The sequence below is a fragment of the Schistocerca serialis genome, chromosome 6, assembly GCF_023864345.2.
Source record: "Schistocerca serialis cubense isolate TAMUIC-IGC-003099 chromosome 6, iqSchSeri2.2, whole genome shotgun sequence".
NCBI classification, from domain to species: Eukaryota; Metazoa; Arthropoda; class Insecta; order Orthoptera; family Acrididae; genus Schistocerca; species Schistocerca serialis.
In genome coordinates, this window is record NC_064643.1 from 576,414,002 (window position 1) to 576,428,676 (window position 14,675).

At 41.1% G+C, this 14,675-nt stretch overlaps 1 protein-coding gene across 1 annotated transcript in view; it reads left to right on the forward strand.

Moving 5' to 3' along the window:
• LOC126483663 (multiple epidermal growth factor-like domains protein 8) overlaps nt 1-14,675 on the forward strand; it is a 364,127-nt gene that overhangs the window by 136,693 nt on the left and 212,759 nt on the right. The window contains exon 10 of the mRNA XM_050106722.1: nt 8,977-9,284. Within this exon, the coding sequence (XP_049962679.1) occupies nt 8,977-9,284 (308 nt within the window). The remainder of the gene's footprint in view (nt 1-8,976; nt 9,285-14,675) is intronic.

A 14,675-nucleotide genomic window follows, 5' to 3' on the forward strand; every position in this document is an offset into this window, starting at 1 on the left:
ATTTAGAAAAATTTTGGGCCCAGAAGACCGGCCACTTATGCCATTATTTAAAATTTTGCTGGCACATATGTGCTTGATATACCTTAAAGGGTAACACCCACTAAGAAAAACCGAGTTTCAATATTAGTCTTTCTATTTATTTTGCATACATAATTGACTTTTCTAGGGAAAAATGAAACTGCTCGACGGAACATGTATTCAGCCAGTAACGCACGAAATGTTCATTGCAAAGCAGTGAAATTTATAATCATGCTTGTCAGAAATATTCAGCTGCTACTATTTAAATTGTGCACTTAGGATCCTGCCAAACCACACCCTTGGAGGAAAACAAAGTTGGCAACCAATGTCATACGTGAATGCTTAGCTTTCTTGTAGCTGTAGTGCATGTATACTAATTTAAACAATTAACTTTTTCTGTTTGTGCCAATTAATAATGATGTTGCTATTGGCTGACTACATTGTGTGTCCTTTGCCCTGAATATCTGCTGTAATTGGCTGGTGAGTTTTACAGCTCTGAGGGAAAGTATGTTGTCATTTAATACAGAAAAAAATGTTCTTTCAATAGGGGCATAGTGTATTTTCATCCGGAAAAAAGTGTATTTTTACCTGAGAAAAAGTGTGTTTTTAACCAGGAAATGCAGAAAAAATCTGGGAATTTTTTTTCTTGCCCACATACACACCCTGTATTCTGTCCTGGGGAAAGATTACTTTACCATTAACAGGGCTAATGGGGGGGGGGGGGGGGGAGGGGGTAGTGCCGTTCATTAGCAACATAGACCACACTTCAACAGTCCCATTCATTACCATCTTGCAAGCACTAACTGTTGTCATCCATGCATTGTTGAAATTCAGCATATACATAGCATACTTCTCATGTAATGATTCATTTGATAAGAAGCTCTTTATAGATAGATTGCTACTTACGATAAAGAAGACACGTCAAGTTTCAGACAGGCATGACAGGATGCAACATAATGTGGTATGCAAGCAGCAGTATGAGTGGGTGGGGAAGAGGAAGGGCAAGGGGAAAGGATAGTAGTGTACGGGTGGAGAGAGAGATGAACACTGTCTAGTGGAGTGTGCAGGCTGTAGACTCTAGCAGGTGCAGTGTCAGGATGTTGCAGGGCAGGGAGGTGGGGAAAAAAGGAACAAAAAATGATAGGAGCAGGGAAATATGGGTGGATGCGTTGGCAGAGGGCTGCAAATAAACATTGTGGGAGACAAGAATGGGGAGGAGATGTTAGGACATAGGGGGTAGAAACTGTTGGGTGTAGGGTGTGGGGACAGTATGTTACCATAGGTTGAGGCCAGGGTAATTACAGGAACGAAGAATGTGTTGTAAAAATAACTCCCATTTGCGCAGTTCAGGAAAGCTGATGGTGAAGGGAAGGATCCAGATGGCTCGGGTAGGGCAGCAGCCATTGAAATCAAGTGTGCGATATTCAGCTGCATGTTGTGTCTTGGGTTGGTCTACTTTGCTTGTGGCCACAGTTGGGCAGTGGCTGTTCATCCTGGTGCACAGCTGGTTTGTCACACCAATATAAAAATCTGTGCAATGATTGCAGCAGAGCTGGTAAATGACATGGCTGCTTTCACAGGTGGCCCGGCCTCTGATGGGGTGGGATAAACCTGTGACAAGAGTCGAATAGGATGTGCTGTGGGGTGGATTGGGCAGGTTTTGCACCTGTATCTTCCACAGGGATATGATCCTTGTGGCAAGGGGTTGGGATTGGGAGTGGCATAGGGATGGACTAAGTTGTTGTGGAGGTTGGGTGGGTGATGGAACCCCACTTTAGGAGGGGTGGAGAGTATCTCGGGTAGGATGTCCCTCATTTCAGGCCACGATGATAGGTAATCAAAGCCCTGGCAGAGGGTATGGTTCAGTTCCAGTCTGTGGTGGTACTGGGTGACAAAGGAGACACTTCTTTGTGGCTGGTTTTTGGGGGTGGTGGGAGTCGTGGGGTTGTGAGGGGAAATGGCAGGGGAGGTTTGTTTGTGGACTGGGTCTGGAGGATAGTGTTTATCTGTGAAGGCCTTGGTGAGACCTTCAGCATACTGAGCAATGGAACTTTTGTCACTGCAGATATGCTGTCTCCAAGTGGCTGGGCTGTATGGGAGGGATTTTTTGGTGTGAAAGGGATGGCAGCTGTCAAAATGCAGGTACTGTAGGTGGTTGGTGGGTTTAACGTGGACAGAGCTGTGGATGGAGCCATCAGAGAGTAGGAGGTCAGCATTTAGGAATGTGGCATGCCGGGTTGAGGAGGACCACATGAAGCGGATGACAGAGAACATGTCAAGGTTGTGAAGAAACGAAAATAGGGTGTCTTGGCCCTGGGGCCAGATCATGAAGATATCATCAATGAACCTGAACCAGGCTAGGGATTTCATGTTTTGGGAGGCTAGGAAGGTCGCCTCTAGATGGCCCATAAAAAGGTTGGCATAGGAGGGTGGCATGCGGGTGCCCATGGCTGTGCTGCAGATTTGTTTATACACCTTCCCTTCAAATAAGAAGTAGTTTTAGGTTAGGATACGGAGGTGGCGTCAACAGTGATGAGTAGGAATCCAGTAGGTAAAAGGGGAGAGGGGGAGGGAGTTGGTGGAGAGTTTGTGAAGGAAGCGGTTGGTGTCTTTCACATGGGAGTCTAGATTTAGGGCACTGTTGACACCATCTCCGTATGCAACAGCATCCCTCATGCCCATGATCTTAATGCTATTGAAAGCCATCTTTCCCAATGTCCTTGAGATTCCAAACCCACTACCTCATTCACCTTATTAACTTTATCCTAACCCACTACTACTCCTCATTTGAAAGGAAGTTATATAAACAAATCCTTGGCACAGCCATGGACACCCGTCTTTCACCCTCCTATGCCAACCTTTTTATGTGCCATCTAGAGGAGACCTTCCTTACTTCCTGAAGCATGGAACCCCTAGTATGGTTCAGGTTCATTGATGATATCTTCATGATCTGAACCCAGGGCCCGGACACCCTATCTTTGTTCTTTCACAATCTCAACACCTTCTCTCTTGTCCACTTCATGTGGTCCTTCTCAACATTGCCTCCTCCTATATGATGGCTCCATCCCCACCTCTGTCCACATTAAAATCACCAACCACCAACAGTATCTGCATTTTGACAGCGGTCACCCCTTACACTACCAAAATTCCCTCCCATATAGCCTGACTGCCTGGGCTGTCATATCTGCATTGACAAAAACTGCCTTGCGCAGTATGCTGAGGGTCTCACTGAGGCCTTCACAGACAGGCAGTATCCGTCAGATCTAGTCCACAAACAGATCTCCCATTCCATTTCCCCTCACAACCCCAATCCTCCCACCACCCCCAAAAACCAGCCACAAAGGATTATCCCCTTCGTCACACAGTACCACCTTGGACTGGAACAATTGAACCACATCCTTCTCCAGAGCTTTGATTACCTGCCATCATTCCCTGAAATGAAGGTCATCCTACCCAAGATACTTCCCACCGCTGCTAAAGTGGTGTTCCATTGCCCACCAAACCTCCACATCATCTTAGTCCATCCCAATGGCACTCCCAGTTACTGAGTGAGGTGGCGCATTGGTTAGCACACTGGACTCACATTTGGGAGGGCGACGATTCAAACACACATCTGGCCATCCTGAGTTAGGCTTTCCATGAGTTCCCTAAATTGCTTCAGGCAAATGCTAGGATGGTTCCTTTGAAAGGGTATGGCTGGCTTCCTTCCTCATCTTTCCATAATCTGATGGGACCGATGACCTCACTGTTTGGTCCCATACCCTGAACCAGCCAACCAACCACTCCCAATTCCAACCCCTTGCCACAAGGATCATATCCCTGTGGAAGACCTAGGTGCAAAACCTGCCCAATCCACCCCACAGCACATCCTATTCCAGTCCTGTCACAGGTTTATCCTACTCCATCAGGGTCGGGCCTCCTATGAAAGCAGCCGTGTCATTTACCAGCTCTGCTGCAGTCATTGCACAACTTTTTATATTGGTATGACTACGAACCAGCTGCCCATCAGGATGAAAGGCCACTGCCAAACTGTGGCCAAGAGTAAAGCAGACCACCCTGTGTCACAACATGCAACTGCCACGCGGGATTAGCCGAGCGGTCTGAGGCGCTGCAGTCATGGACTGTGATGCTGGTCCCGGCGGAGGTTCGAGTCCTCCCTCGGGCGTGGGTGTGTGTGTTTGTCCTTGGGATAATTTAGGTTAAGTAGTGTGTAAGCTTAGGGACTGATGACCTTAGCAGTTAAGTCCCTTAAGATTTCACACACACACACACACACACACACACACACACACACACACAACATGCAACTGAACATAACACACTTGATTTCAATTGCTGCTGCACTATCGGAGCTATCTGGATCCTTCCCTCCATCACCAGCTTTTCTAAACTGTGCAAATGGATGTTATACTTACAACATGTTCTCCGCTCTCATAATTATCCTGGCCTCAACCTACTATAACATACTGTCCCCACACCCTCCACCCAACAGTTTCTACCCCCCCCCCCCCCCCCCCCCCCTTTATGTCCTAACATCTCCTCCCCATTCTTGACTCTCACCCTGTTTGTTTTCAGCCCTCTGCCAACACATCCACCCATCTTTTCCCACTCCTCTCATTTTTTGTTCCTTTTTTTCCCACCTCCCTGCCCCATGTCCTCCTGATACCGTGCCTGTTGGAGCCTAGTGCCCCCACACTCCACCAGACAGTGCTCGTCTCTCTCTCTCCACCCATACACTACTATCCCTTCCCCTTTCCCGTTCCCTTTCCCCTCCTCTTTCCCTTTCTCTTCCCCTTCCCCTCCAGATTGCTGCATTCTGGCCCGAGTTGCTGTAGTTGGCAGTCGTGTGTGTGTGTGTGTGAGGCGTGCTCTCTTGTGTGTGTATGTGTGTGTGTGTGTGTGTGTGTGTGTGTGTGTGTGTGTGTGTGTCTTTTCACTGACGAAGGCTCTGGCCAAAAGTTACATGTGAGTGAGTGTCTTTTAATCATGCCTACCTGAAACTTGATGTGTCTTCTTTATGGTAAGTAGCAATCTTTCTTTTCCTACTTTGTTGATATTCCTACCTTGAGTTTCCATTGTTTGATTTAAGCTCTTCATTGACCTCTGTAAGCAACACCTCCAGTCATTTGTAAGTGTTATGATGTAAGTCACACCTTTTGCTTTGGGGTTCCAACAACACTTGCCCCAGCGATCAAATTCTCCATAATCTCTTCTGAACAGAGCTAAATGATGGGTTTCAGCATAATCTCTTCTGAACAGAGCTAAATGATGGGTTTCAGCTCTGCCACAGGGTTGTCCTCAACCATTAACCTCTCCTTCTGTTGGCCTACTAACACAAGTATTCTAGAGTGGAAGGTACGTACTGATATGCGCTCAAATGATCACATCCCTAACTGGATAATTACCAGACAGAAGAGAACCTGAAATAAAGCTGCTAGAATGGATGTTCAGCAAAGCAATCTGGATGCTGTGTAGCCATTTATCATCCAGGAATGGGTGGTTTATATTACAAGTGAATAACCCACCAAGCAGCTGAGACATCCATACCAAAGGCGTCAAAATGGGCAATGTGCCCATGGGTGAAAGCAATGAATGCCTCATTGCAATTAGGGACAGGCAAGTAGCATAGCGAAAGTTGAAGGCTAGGCTAGACAATTGAGGGAGAACTTAGCAGCCATATGGGATGCAAAGAAAAAAAAAAACCTGGTAAACAATTAAACAGAACAGATGAAGATAAAGGTCATGGCAAGAGTTTCTCAATTCCATTCATCTTTCCATGCCAACCATAAGAATATTGGAGTTGATGCGGAAGGACTCCGGTAAAGTCAGGTAAACCTCTGTATCTGCCATAATACATGACTGGGATTATTTGACCTTCTTCAGCTGACATGGCACAACATTGGCTAATTTTTTTGAAAACATAATGTCTAATGACAACAAAGACTCACATTCCTGTGATGGAAAGGAGCTGCCTAGATGGCACATCTGGGCTCTAGCTCAGCCACGGGATGCGCCACTATTATGTATAGCATGTTGTGCTAGCTGTATAGATGATTAAGAGAAACATTCCATAATATTTATCAACTGCTTATGGTCACTGGGGTTATTCATGGTGGGAGTCCATTATGATATCTTTCCTAAAACCAGGGAAGGACGAGCAGTTACCCTAGTATTGCAGTCACAAGCTACATAGGAAAGACCCTTGAGCAGGTGTATTCAGCCATCTAGTGTGATTATAAAAGAATGGGAAACTCGTTAGCCACTTCCATTGTGGGTTCAAGAAGTACTGATCTGCTCTAGATAACCCGAATGAAATGAAAGCACGTTATAGGACATTCTTTGATATGAAATGGCATATGACATTACATGGGGGTACAGCATAGCCAGTTTCACAATTTGAGCTTCCACTGAAGATTGCCAGTTTTATTACAGCCATTCCTTGAAGATCAGTTGTTCAATTACCGAAAGTGAGAGATTCTGTCAAGAAATTTTGTACAAGAGAATGTTGCTCCTCAAGGGGCATTTTAATTATCACCCTCATTGCCATTGTTATAAACTGTGTAACTTGCAACTGTGTAGAATCCTTGGAGCCTTCTTCGTTTGTTGACTGTTTTATAATTTATGCTCCTCCTCTTGCCTTTCAGCCACATGTCATCAACTGCAGTTGGAGCTTTAGAGAGTGGAAAATGGGGCACAAAAGTCAGATTTTAAGTTTTCAAGAGACAAAACTGTGTATATTCATTTAATTGTATATGTTGCAATATCAATTAAACAGAACTGATTTTTAATGGCATCATGCTCCATTTGATTAGGAAGTTAAGATCTTGGGCCTCGTATTTAAACAAAGGCTCAGACAGAAGATTCCAGGCCTTCAGAAATATAAACTAACAACATTTAATGCTTTAGACATTTTTAATATCTGGGATGCAGACAGATGCCGTTTACAACAATTTCATACAATATTTATTCACTCCTATCTAGACTATCGATGCCCCATTTATTGTTCAGCACAAACTTCATTTCCAGACTGTGCTGGATGCAGTACACCATGTGATCTTCATGCTGGCAATAGGGATTTACACAAACCCCATCCCCAGTCTCTATGCTGAAATTAGAGAGCCACCATTTAGTTTCTGATTTCAGCTACTGACCATACAACTTGCTTTTAAAGCTGGGTTGGTCAGAGTCTCCAATATCCGCCAATGCTAACACCAGCAGAACAACTATTCCTGGACCGCCCACAAGCTGCAAAGCAAATTGAGATCTGGGCAAAACAGCTTGTGGTACAGAACAACTTAGCAAACCTGAAGAAATTGGAAGAACAACTAAATACCTTGTAGCCAGTAATTGAAGAAACAGTCATGCAAACAAGCTTCACAAAAAGTGTAGTAAGGAAAATGAGCAGTAAAAATGGAAAAAGAACATTAATGTTGCCGTGGAAAAATTATTAAAGAAGTAGATGCTTCCAAATATCTAGGAAGTAAATTAACCAAGAAAGGAAACATCAATGATGGTATTTCAGTGAGAATAGAAAATGGTTCAATATTTTATTATTGTGTATCAGACATAAATAGAAAGTAGAAGTTACCTGCAAAAGCAAATACCATGATACACAAGTCATATTACCTGCCAGTTTTGACCTATTGGTCTGAATGTTGAACTTGGACACAAGAAAATCTGAGCAGAATACAAGCAACTAGTTTGCCTTTGTGTAGGGTAATGTCCTTCAATTCATGGCTTTCTTCTTTGCTATGATGAGCCTCCAGAAAGCATTGTATGTGTTGCCACCATAACAATACCATCTCTTAATTGAAATTTGTTTTTATTGTTGGACTGGAGACATCCATTCAATTTTAATTGATGTTTGGATGAGTGTAGTATAAGTTTTTCAGTTTTTGTTAGGAGTCAGATCCCATCCCTAAGTCGTTAGTGACTAGGTTTTAAAATTTGAGCAACTGGCTTCTTCCTAGTTTTTATATTAGTGATTGGATGTATACATGCAAGTTTTAGTATTTTCTAACTGGTTAAACTTCATTTACGAACCAGTATTTTATTATAAGACTTCTATAATTGTACTGAATTCTGAAGACTGATTCCCTCTCCTTCCCTCACACACACACAAACACACACACACACACACACACACACACACACACACACACACACAGATATATATGTCTTTAAATATGTCTGCTTGTGTCTGTATATGTGTGGATGGATATGTGTGTGTGTGCGAGTGTATACCCGTCCTTTTTTCCCCCTAAGGTAAGTCTTTCCGCTCCCGGGATTGGAATGACTCCTTACCCTCTCCTTTCGTCTTTCCCTCTCCTTCTCTCTTTCCTGATGAGGCAACAGTTTGTTGCGAAAGCTTGAATTTTGTGTGTATGTTTGTGTTTGTTTGTGTGTCTGTCGACCTGCCAGCACTTTCATTTGGTAAGTCACATCATCTTTGTTTTATATATCATTCCAAGTGGGAAAAATACATATAAAAATCAAAGATGCTGTGACTTACCAAACGAGAAAGCGCTCGTAGATAGACACGATAACAAACACACACACAAATTTCAGGCTTTCACAACCCAAGGTTGCTTCATCAGGAAAGAGGGAAGGAGAGGGAAAGACGAAAGGATGTGGGTTTTAAGGGAGAGGGTAAGGAGTCATTCCAGTCCCGGGAGCGGAAAGACTTACCTTAGGGGGAAAAAAGGACAGGTATACACTCGTGCACACACACACATATCCATCCGCACATATACAGACACAGGCAGAGTGTGTGTTTTTTATTGTGTCTATCTACCAGCACTTTCTCGTTTGGTAAGTCACAGCATCTTTGTTTTATATATTATTATTATTATTATTTTTTTTTTTATAATGCTTAGACACTGTGTTGAGCAGAGTTGGCATTGCTTATTGCCAAAATTGATGAAAATTACTCATAATTTAAATTTCATTGTGTTGCAGACATCGAAGTTTCATGGAATGCACAGCAAATCCAGAATGTGGTTGGTGTTCAGCAGATGAAGTGTGCTATGGTCGAACAATTGGAATAAACTGCACAACAAATCTACAAACAACTCGTTGTCCTGGGATATGTCCAGCTTTGGGAGACTGTCATTCGTGCTTGATACATGGAACAATGACAAATCCAAGTGATCAGATACCAAATAATCAGTATTCATCTGCTGCACCAGTATCATCTGTTGCCTCTAAGTTAAATCTTGGTCAGTGTACTTGGTGTGTCCAGAATGCTCGTTGTCACCACAAAGATGGTAAGGACATCAGGAAATCTGAATGCTGCGCATCTACTAACCATTCTTTTTTATGAGTGCAATGCTAAGTTAGTTCTGTATTGTATGCAGTTCTTTTTTAATTTTTTTTTTTTATATTAGTGAGCTGTTTAATTTGATCATTACAACTAATATGGGGACAATGGCTATAAAATGCTTTCACAATTTACTTAAATCTTTTGGGGGTAGAAATGGTTAAATATGGCATGATTATCCACAGTCCTTTCTAAATTTCACTTATAATAAATAATGTGGGTGTTGTCTACTTAAATGTTGCAACTAAGAAGTACTGTCCTTTCCTAACAGAAAAGAAAAGAAAAGAAAAGAAAAGAAGAAACATATTGCAATGCCAATTTGGATAAAATGCTTTGGCTAAATAGTAGAGTGTGAGTTTCTTTGTTTTGCAGTTAGATTTTAAAATAATGTTCCTTTTAAATAAAGACTTATGATTAGATATTGCCTTTCTTCTGGGTTGCTTGAACTTATGAGAAATTTCTCTTTACTAACTGGCAGCAGAGGCGAAGTTAGAGGATTTGTTTCTGTCTATGTGTGATAGTAGTTTCAGTTTTTGGGTTTGTGTGTTATAGATATTCTACAACAATCTTGAATGAATCTTAAGAAGCACATCTTAGTTTCATCTCCCTCATTCCTCTGGTCTTGCTCTTGGTGCAACTGATGTTATTAGATGTGATTTTATTTGCCCTGTTCTTCAATTCTTGCTGTTGGTACCACTTCTGCTACTGAGCGAGGCGGCGCAGTGGTTAACACATTGGACTCGCATTCTGGAGGACGACGGTTCAATCCCGCATCCGGCCATCCTGATGTAGGTTTTTTGTGATTTCCGTAAATTACGTTAGGCAAATGCTGGGATGGTTCCTTTGACAGGGCATGGCCGACTTCTGTCCCTAATCCGATGAGACCGATGGCCTTGCCGTTTGGTCTCTTCCCCCCCCCCCCCCCCTCCACCCCCCCCCCAAAAAAAAAAAAAAAAAAAAGGTCAACCCAACCCAACCCACTTCTGCTATTAGAATGGGTATCTCGCGTGTGTTGCAACTGGTCCAGTTAAATTGTCTCCATCAGGCTGATTATCCCTCATAGCTCTTATTCTATCTCTGGAGCTCTCATTTAGAAGGTATAAAAAATCATTCAGACAGGTTGCGCTGTGTTGCTTTCGGAATCAGATAGTCTTGACTCAGATCTTAAATTGATGGAAAGTACCTTTAGTAATAACATTATTGCAGCTGTTGATCCTTTACTATACTGTGGATAGCAAAAAAAATAAATGGAGTTAGTTATTTTTGGTGTGATTGGCCACCAGACTGTGTGTGAAAATCTCAATGCTGCCACTGTGCAGAATGAGACTGTGATGTTACTAGCTAACCCTAACGATAAAAACATTGAAGCCAATTTGGGACACAAATTCCTAAAAAATTAATAGATATATAAATCAAATAGTTCCCCAAGGACCTGCTCTGCTGGCTTGACAAGATAGTGTGTTCACTCCTCTTGCTCCAAAAAGGATTGGTAAAATCTCAGTAGTGTATCATCATGATAAATTTAAAGTACGGCAGTAAATCTCATAGTACTGAGAACAGGGCTATGCATATGATCCATGGGCACCATACTACGATGCTTATACCTACTTTCCTTACTTATAAAACTTTCCTGCCTGCCCTGGTTTTAGTTATATTTATTTCAGTTATCAAAATAATGCAATCATTTACATATTGTTCCAACAAAAAGGGGTATCGTGGAACTCGGGATACAAAACAGCAAACTTTACAGATACTTTTGGAATAAATGAAAAATTGGTCTCTAGCCCAACTGGACACTGTCTGTTCACTAATAAAGTAAAATTGCCATTGGAAATGAGTAAGGAATAATTTGAATATGTGAGGCAACAGAAGACTACACACACTTCTGCAGTAAGAAAACACATCATGAAATAATAATGAGAAAGAATTTCAGTTATTAATACTCCTGTCGTTAAACACAGTGAAATGAATCTGGAATAAATAAATCTCGCACTGACTAACTGGAGGCTGCCTGCTGTTATGCTAAATAGTTGTGTAACCTCACAGTAGCCCTTACTCGCCTTTGCTAACTTGGTAATTGGCAATGCAACATGAAAGGAAACTTGGTCAATTGACTTTAGAAGTAATTAAATAAAAGAACTATCACAGAATATCAGCACAATTGCAATGCCCAAATACGAACCAGGCCAACACACAAAACAGCATCACAAGTTTATGCAAAATTAGCAAGCATGAATAATTGTTTTCTTTTAAATAAAATATTTAGTTTGAAGTGATAGGAATTAATTAACTTGCAGGTAATTGAATTTACTTTCGATATGCAAGAATAACTTTGGCTCTAAACAATATTTATCTCAACAGTGAAGTTACTGAGGCACCTTAAAAATAGTTTTACTTCTGTTTTCAAAATTATTAAAAATATAGAAATGAACAGGCTTTGAAATTAATTTTTATGTACCAGGTGATCAAAAAGTCAGTATAAATTTGAAAACTTAATTAACCACGGAATAATGTAGATAGAGAGGTAAAAATTGACACAAATGCTTGGAATGACATGGTCTTTTATTAGAACCAAAAAGAATTGCTAGACGCATGAAAGACCTCTTGCGCACGTTGTTTGGTGATGATCGTGTGCTCAGCCGCCACTTTCGTCATGCTTTGCTCAGCCGCGACTTTCGTCATGCTTGGCCTCCCAGGTCCTCAGACCTCAGTCTGTGCGATTATTGGCTTTGGGGTTACCTGGAGTTGCAAGTGTATCGTGATTGACCGACATCTCTAGGGATGCTGGAAGACAACATCCGACCCCAATGCCTCGCCACAACTCTAGACATGCTTTACAGTGCTGTTCACCACATTATTCATCGACTACAGCTATTGTTGAGGAATGATGGTGGACATATTGAGCATTTCCTGTAAAGAACATCATCTTTGCGTTGTCTTACTTTGTTATGCTAATTATTGCTATTGTGATCAGATGAAGCGCCATCTGTCGGACATTTTGTGAACGTTTGTATTTTTGTAGTTCTAATAAAACCCCATGTCATTCCAAGCATGTGTGTCAATTTGTACCTCTCTATCTACATTATTCCATGATTTATTCAGTTTTCAAATTTATACTGACTTTTTGATCACCCGGTATTTCTTTCTTTTCAAATAAATGACACCCAGATAGTTTCAATAACAGGAATGGACATCGGACCTACTTGATAATAATGACTGTATCCATCCATCATCAGCAACTGTTGTAAATAACAAAATAATAAGCAACCAATTACTTAAAAGAAATTTAATTTCTTTACCAGTTTAGAGCACTTAGTGCCCTTTTTCATAGTGGTTGTATAGACTCTACGAACCACATGACCACGACATTTTGCTGTATGTATCTTATTGTTGACACAAATAATGCAATATCCTTCCGAAGAAGGGCAATTAGTACTCAAAACTGGTAAAGAAATCAAATTCCTTTTATGCAACATGTTGCTTACTATTTCATTAAAATAATGACTGGACATAATTATTATGTTAAAGTTTATAAGTTGTGCTGTAATTATTATTAAAACTATAAGCATCACTGGATAATGCCATTACAGTTATAACAAACAAGAACTAAGTGGAACAGTCTTACGGTCATTCGTTGTTGAAGAGATGAAGCCATAGCTGTTGTCGACAATGCTGCAGTAGCTCCAGACAAAATTTGTGAGCACAGATTTACTTAGCAATGTCCATTGGCAGAGCAGGATCTTGACGTGAATGGAGCTGCCTTTTCATTTGCCCACACTTGTCAATTGCTATTGTGTCACTAATTAAAATGGCTCTTCATGTAGACTTAGCACACAACTCACATGTCCGATCACATCAGAGTCTGCAGCCAAGTGCTTGTGCAGCATGAGCATTCTGACGACACTCCACTCGCATTCCGAGACCCTACTTCACAGTGTGTTTTTACTGTTTGATATGTGTCCATAACATTTCCGTAACCATCATTGATGCAGAATAAATTACTGTTATTTATATTATTACCTACACAGATCAGTAAACATTCTTTACACGTACAAATATCTTTAAGGTGTAAAAGAAAATCAAAATAAAATATAACTCAATGTGTCACCTCGATGATGAGTAGCAATAGATCATTTTAATAAAGTGTTAAAAGTTCTAGAGTATTTCTGCATGAATTTATAGATATTATTTCTGTAGGCATTACTAGCTAGTTGTTGACACGACATCTACGGCCATTTGTGCTTTAATGTGGTTTTAATACATACAGGCTGTCTCGGGGAGAGTGGTCAATATTCGAGATATGACAGGAACACTTATTTGAAGAAAAAACTTTAGATGGTCATATGACTTATTCTGACTGGTTTTTGAGATAGAACACATTTAATGTACATTTGTTTTTGGGCTAGTAGCACAAAGGTTTGTCTCTTACCCACTCACCCTCTTTGACATTATATTCTAACCCAACCTCCCTAGTTGCTTCCAACCTGTTTGCTTGGGATGTCTTTCTACCATTGAACTAGCCTTTTGAATGCTCAGTTGTCCATGGCGTCTTGTGAATGAAGTAGAGTGAGAGATTGGGAGTGTATCAAAGAGAAACATCAGTTAACTGTGTTGGTACACGTACTGATTAAAACGCCACACATGTAGATTAAAGAGGTATTTGCAGATATGGTGCACATTTACTACTTCTGCAATGGTAGTGCTCCTGCTGCTGTCAAATAATACTGTTGGCACTTCCCAACCCACTGAATTCCTCATCATAGAGTGTTTACTGGAGTTTTAAGCACATTGTGTAAAAAAGGTTTTCTTCCACGTTCCCATTTTACTTTTGAAACTAAGTCAACAACCTTCATGACAACAGCAACACATTGATGAAACGGTGCAGCATTGTCCTACTATCAGCATATGACAACTTTCTGAATGTACCAATGTTACAGGAACATGCGTATGGCGAACACATTTTATGTGGAAAACATGGACCCATTTCACACAAATAGTAGCTTAAGTCTTCACATTGATGACCATGTTACACGATTTGAATTTTGTCAGTGGTTAAATGACATTAATATTTTTCACTAACGAAGCCACATTTACACAGAATGGAATCAATAACACACGTAATAATAATTGATGGTCACTTGAATATACACACGCCATATGCTAAACCAATTTCCAATTAGGTTTTTTAATCGGTGCTCCAATCACTTTGGTGTGACATGATCAGTAACATGTTGATAAGTACAATCATTTTAGAAGGTTGAATGATGGGACAAAATTACTTGCGTTATGTGGAAAACTCGTTTGTTGAGTACCTTGAGGATGTTCCTTTGGCATGACA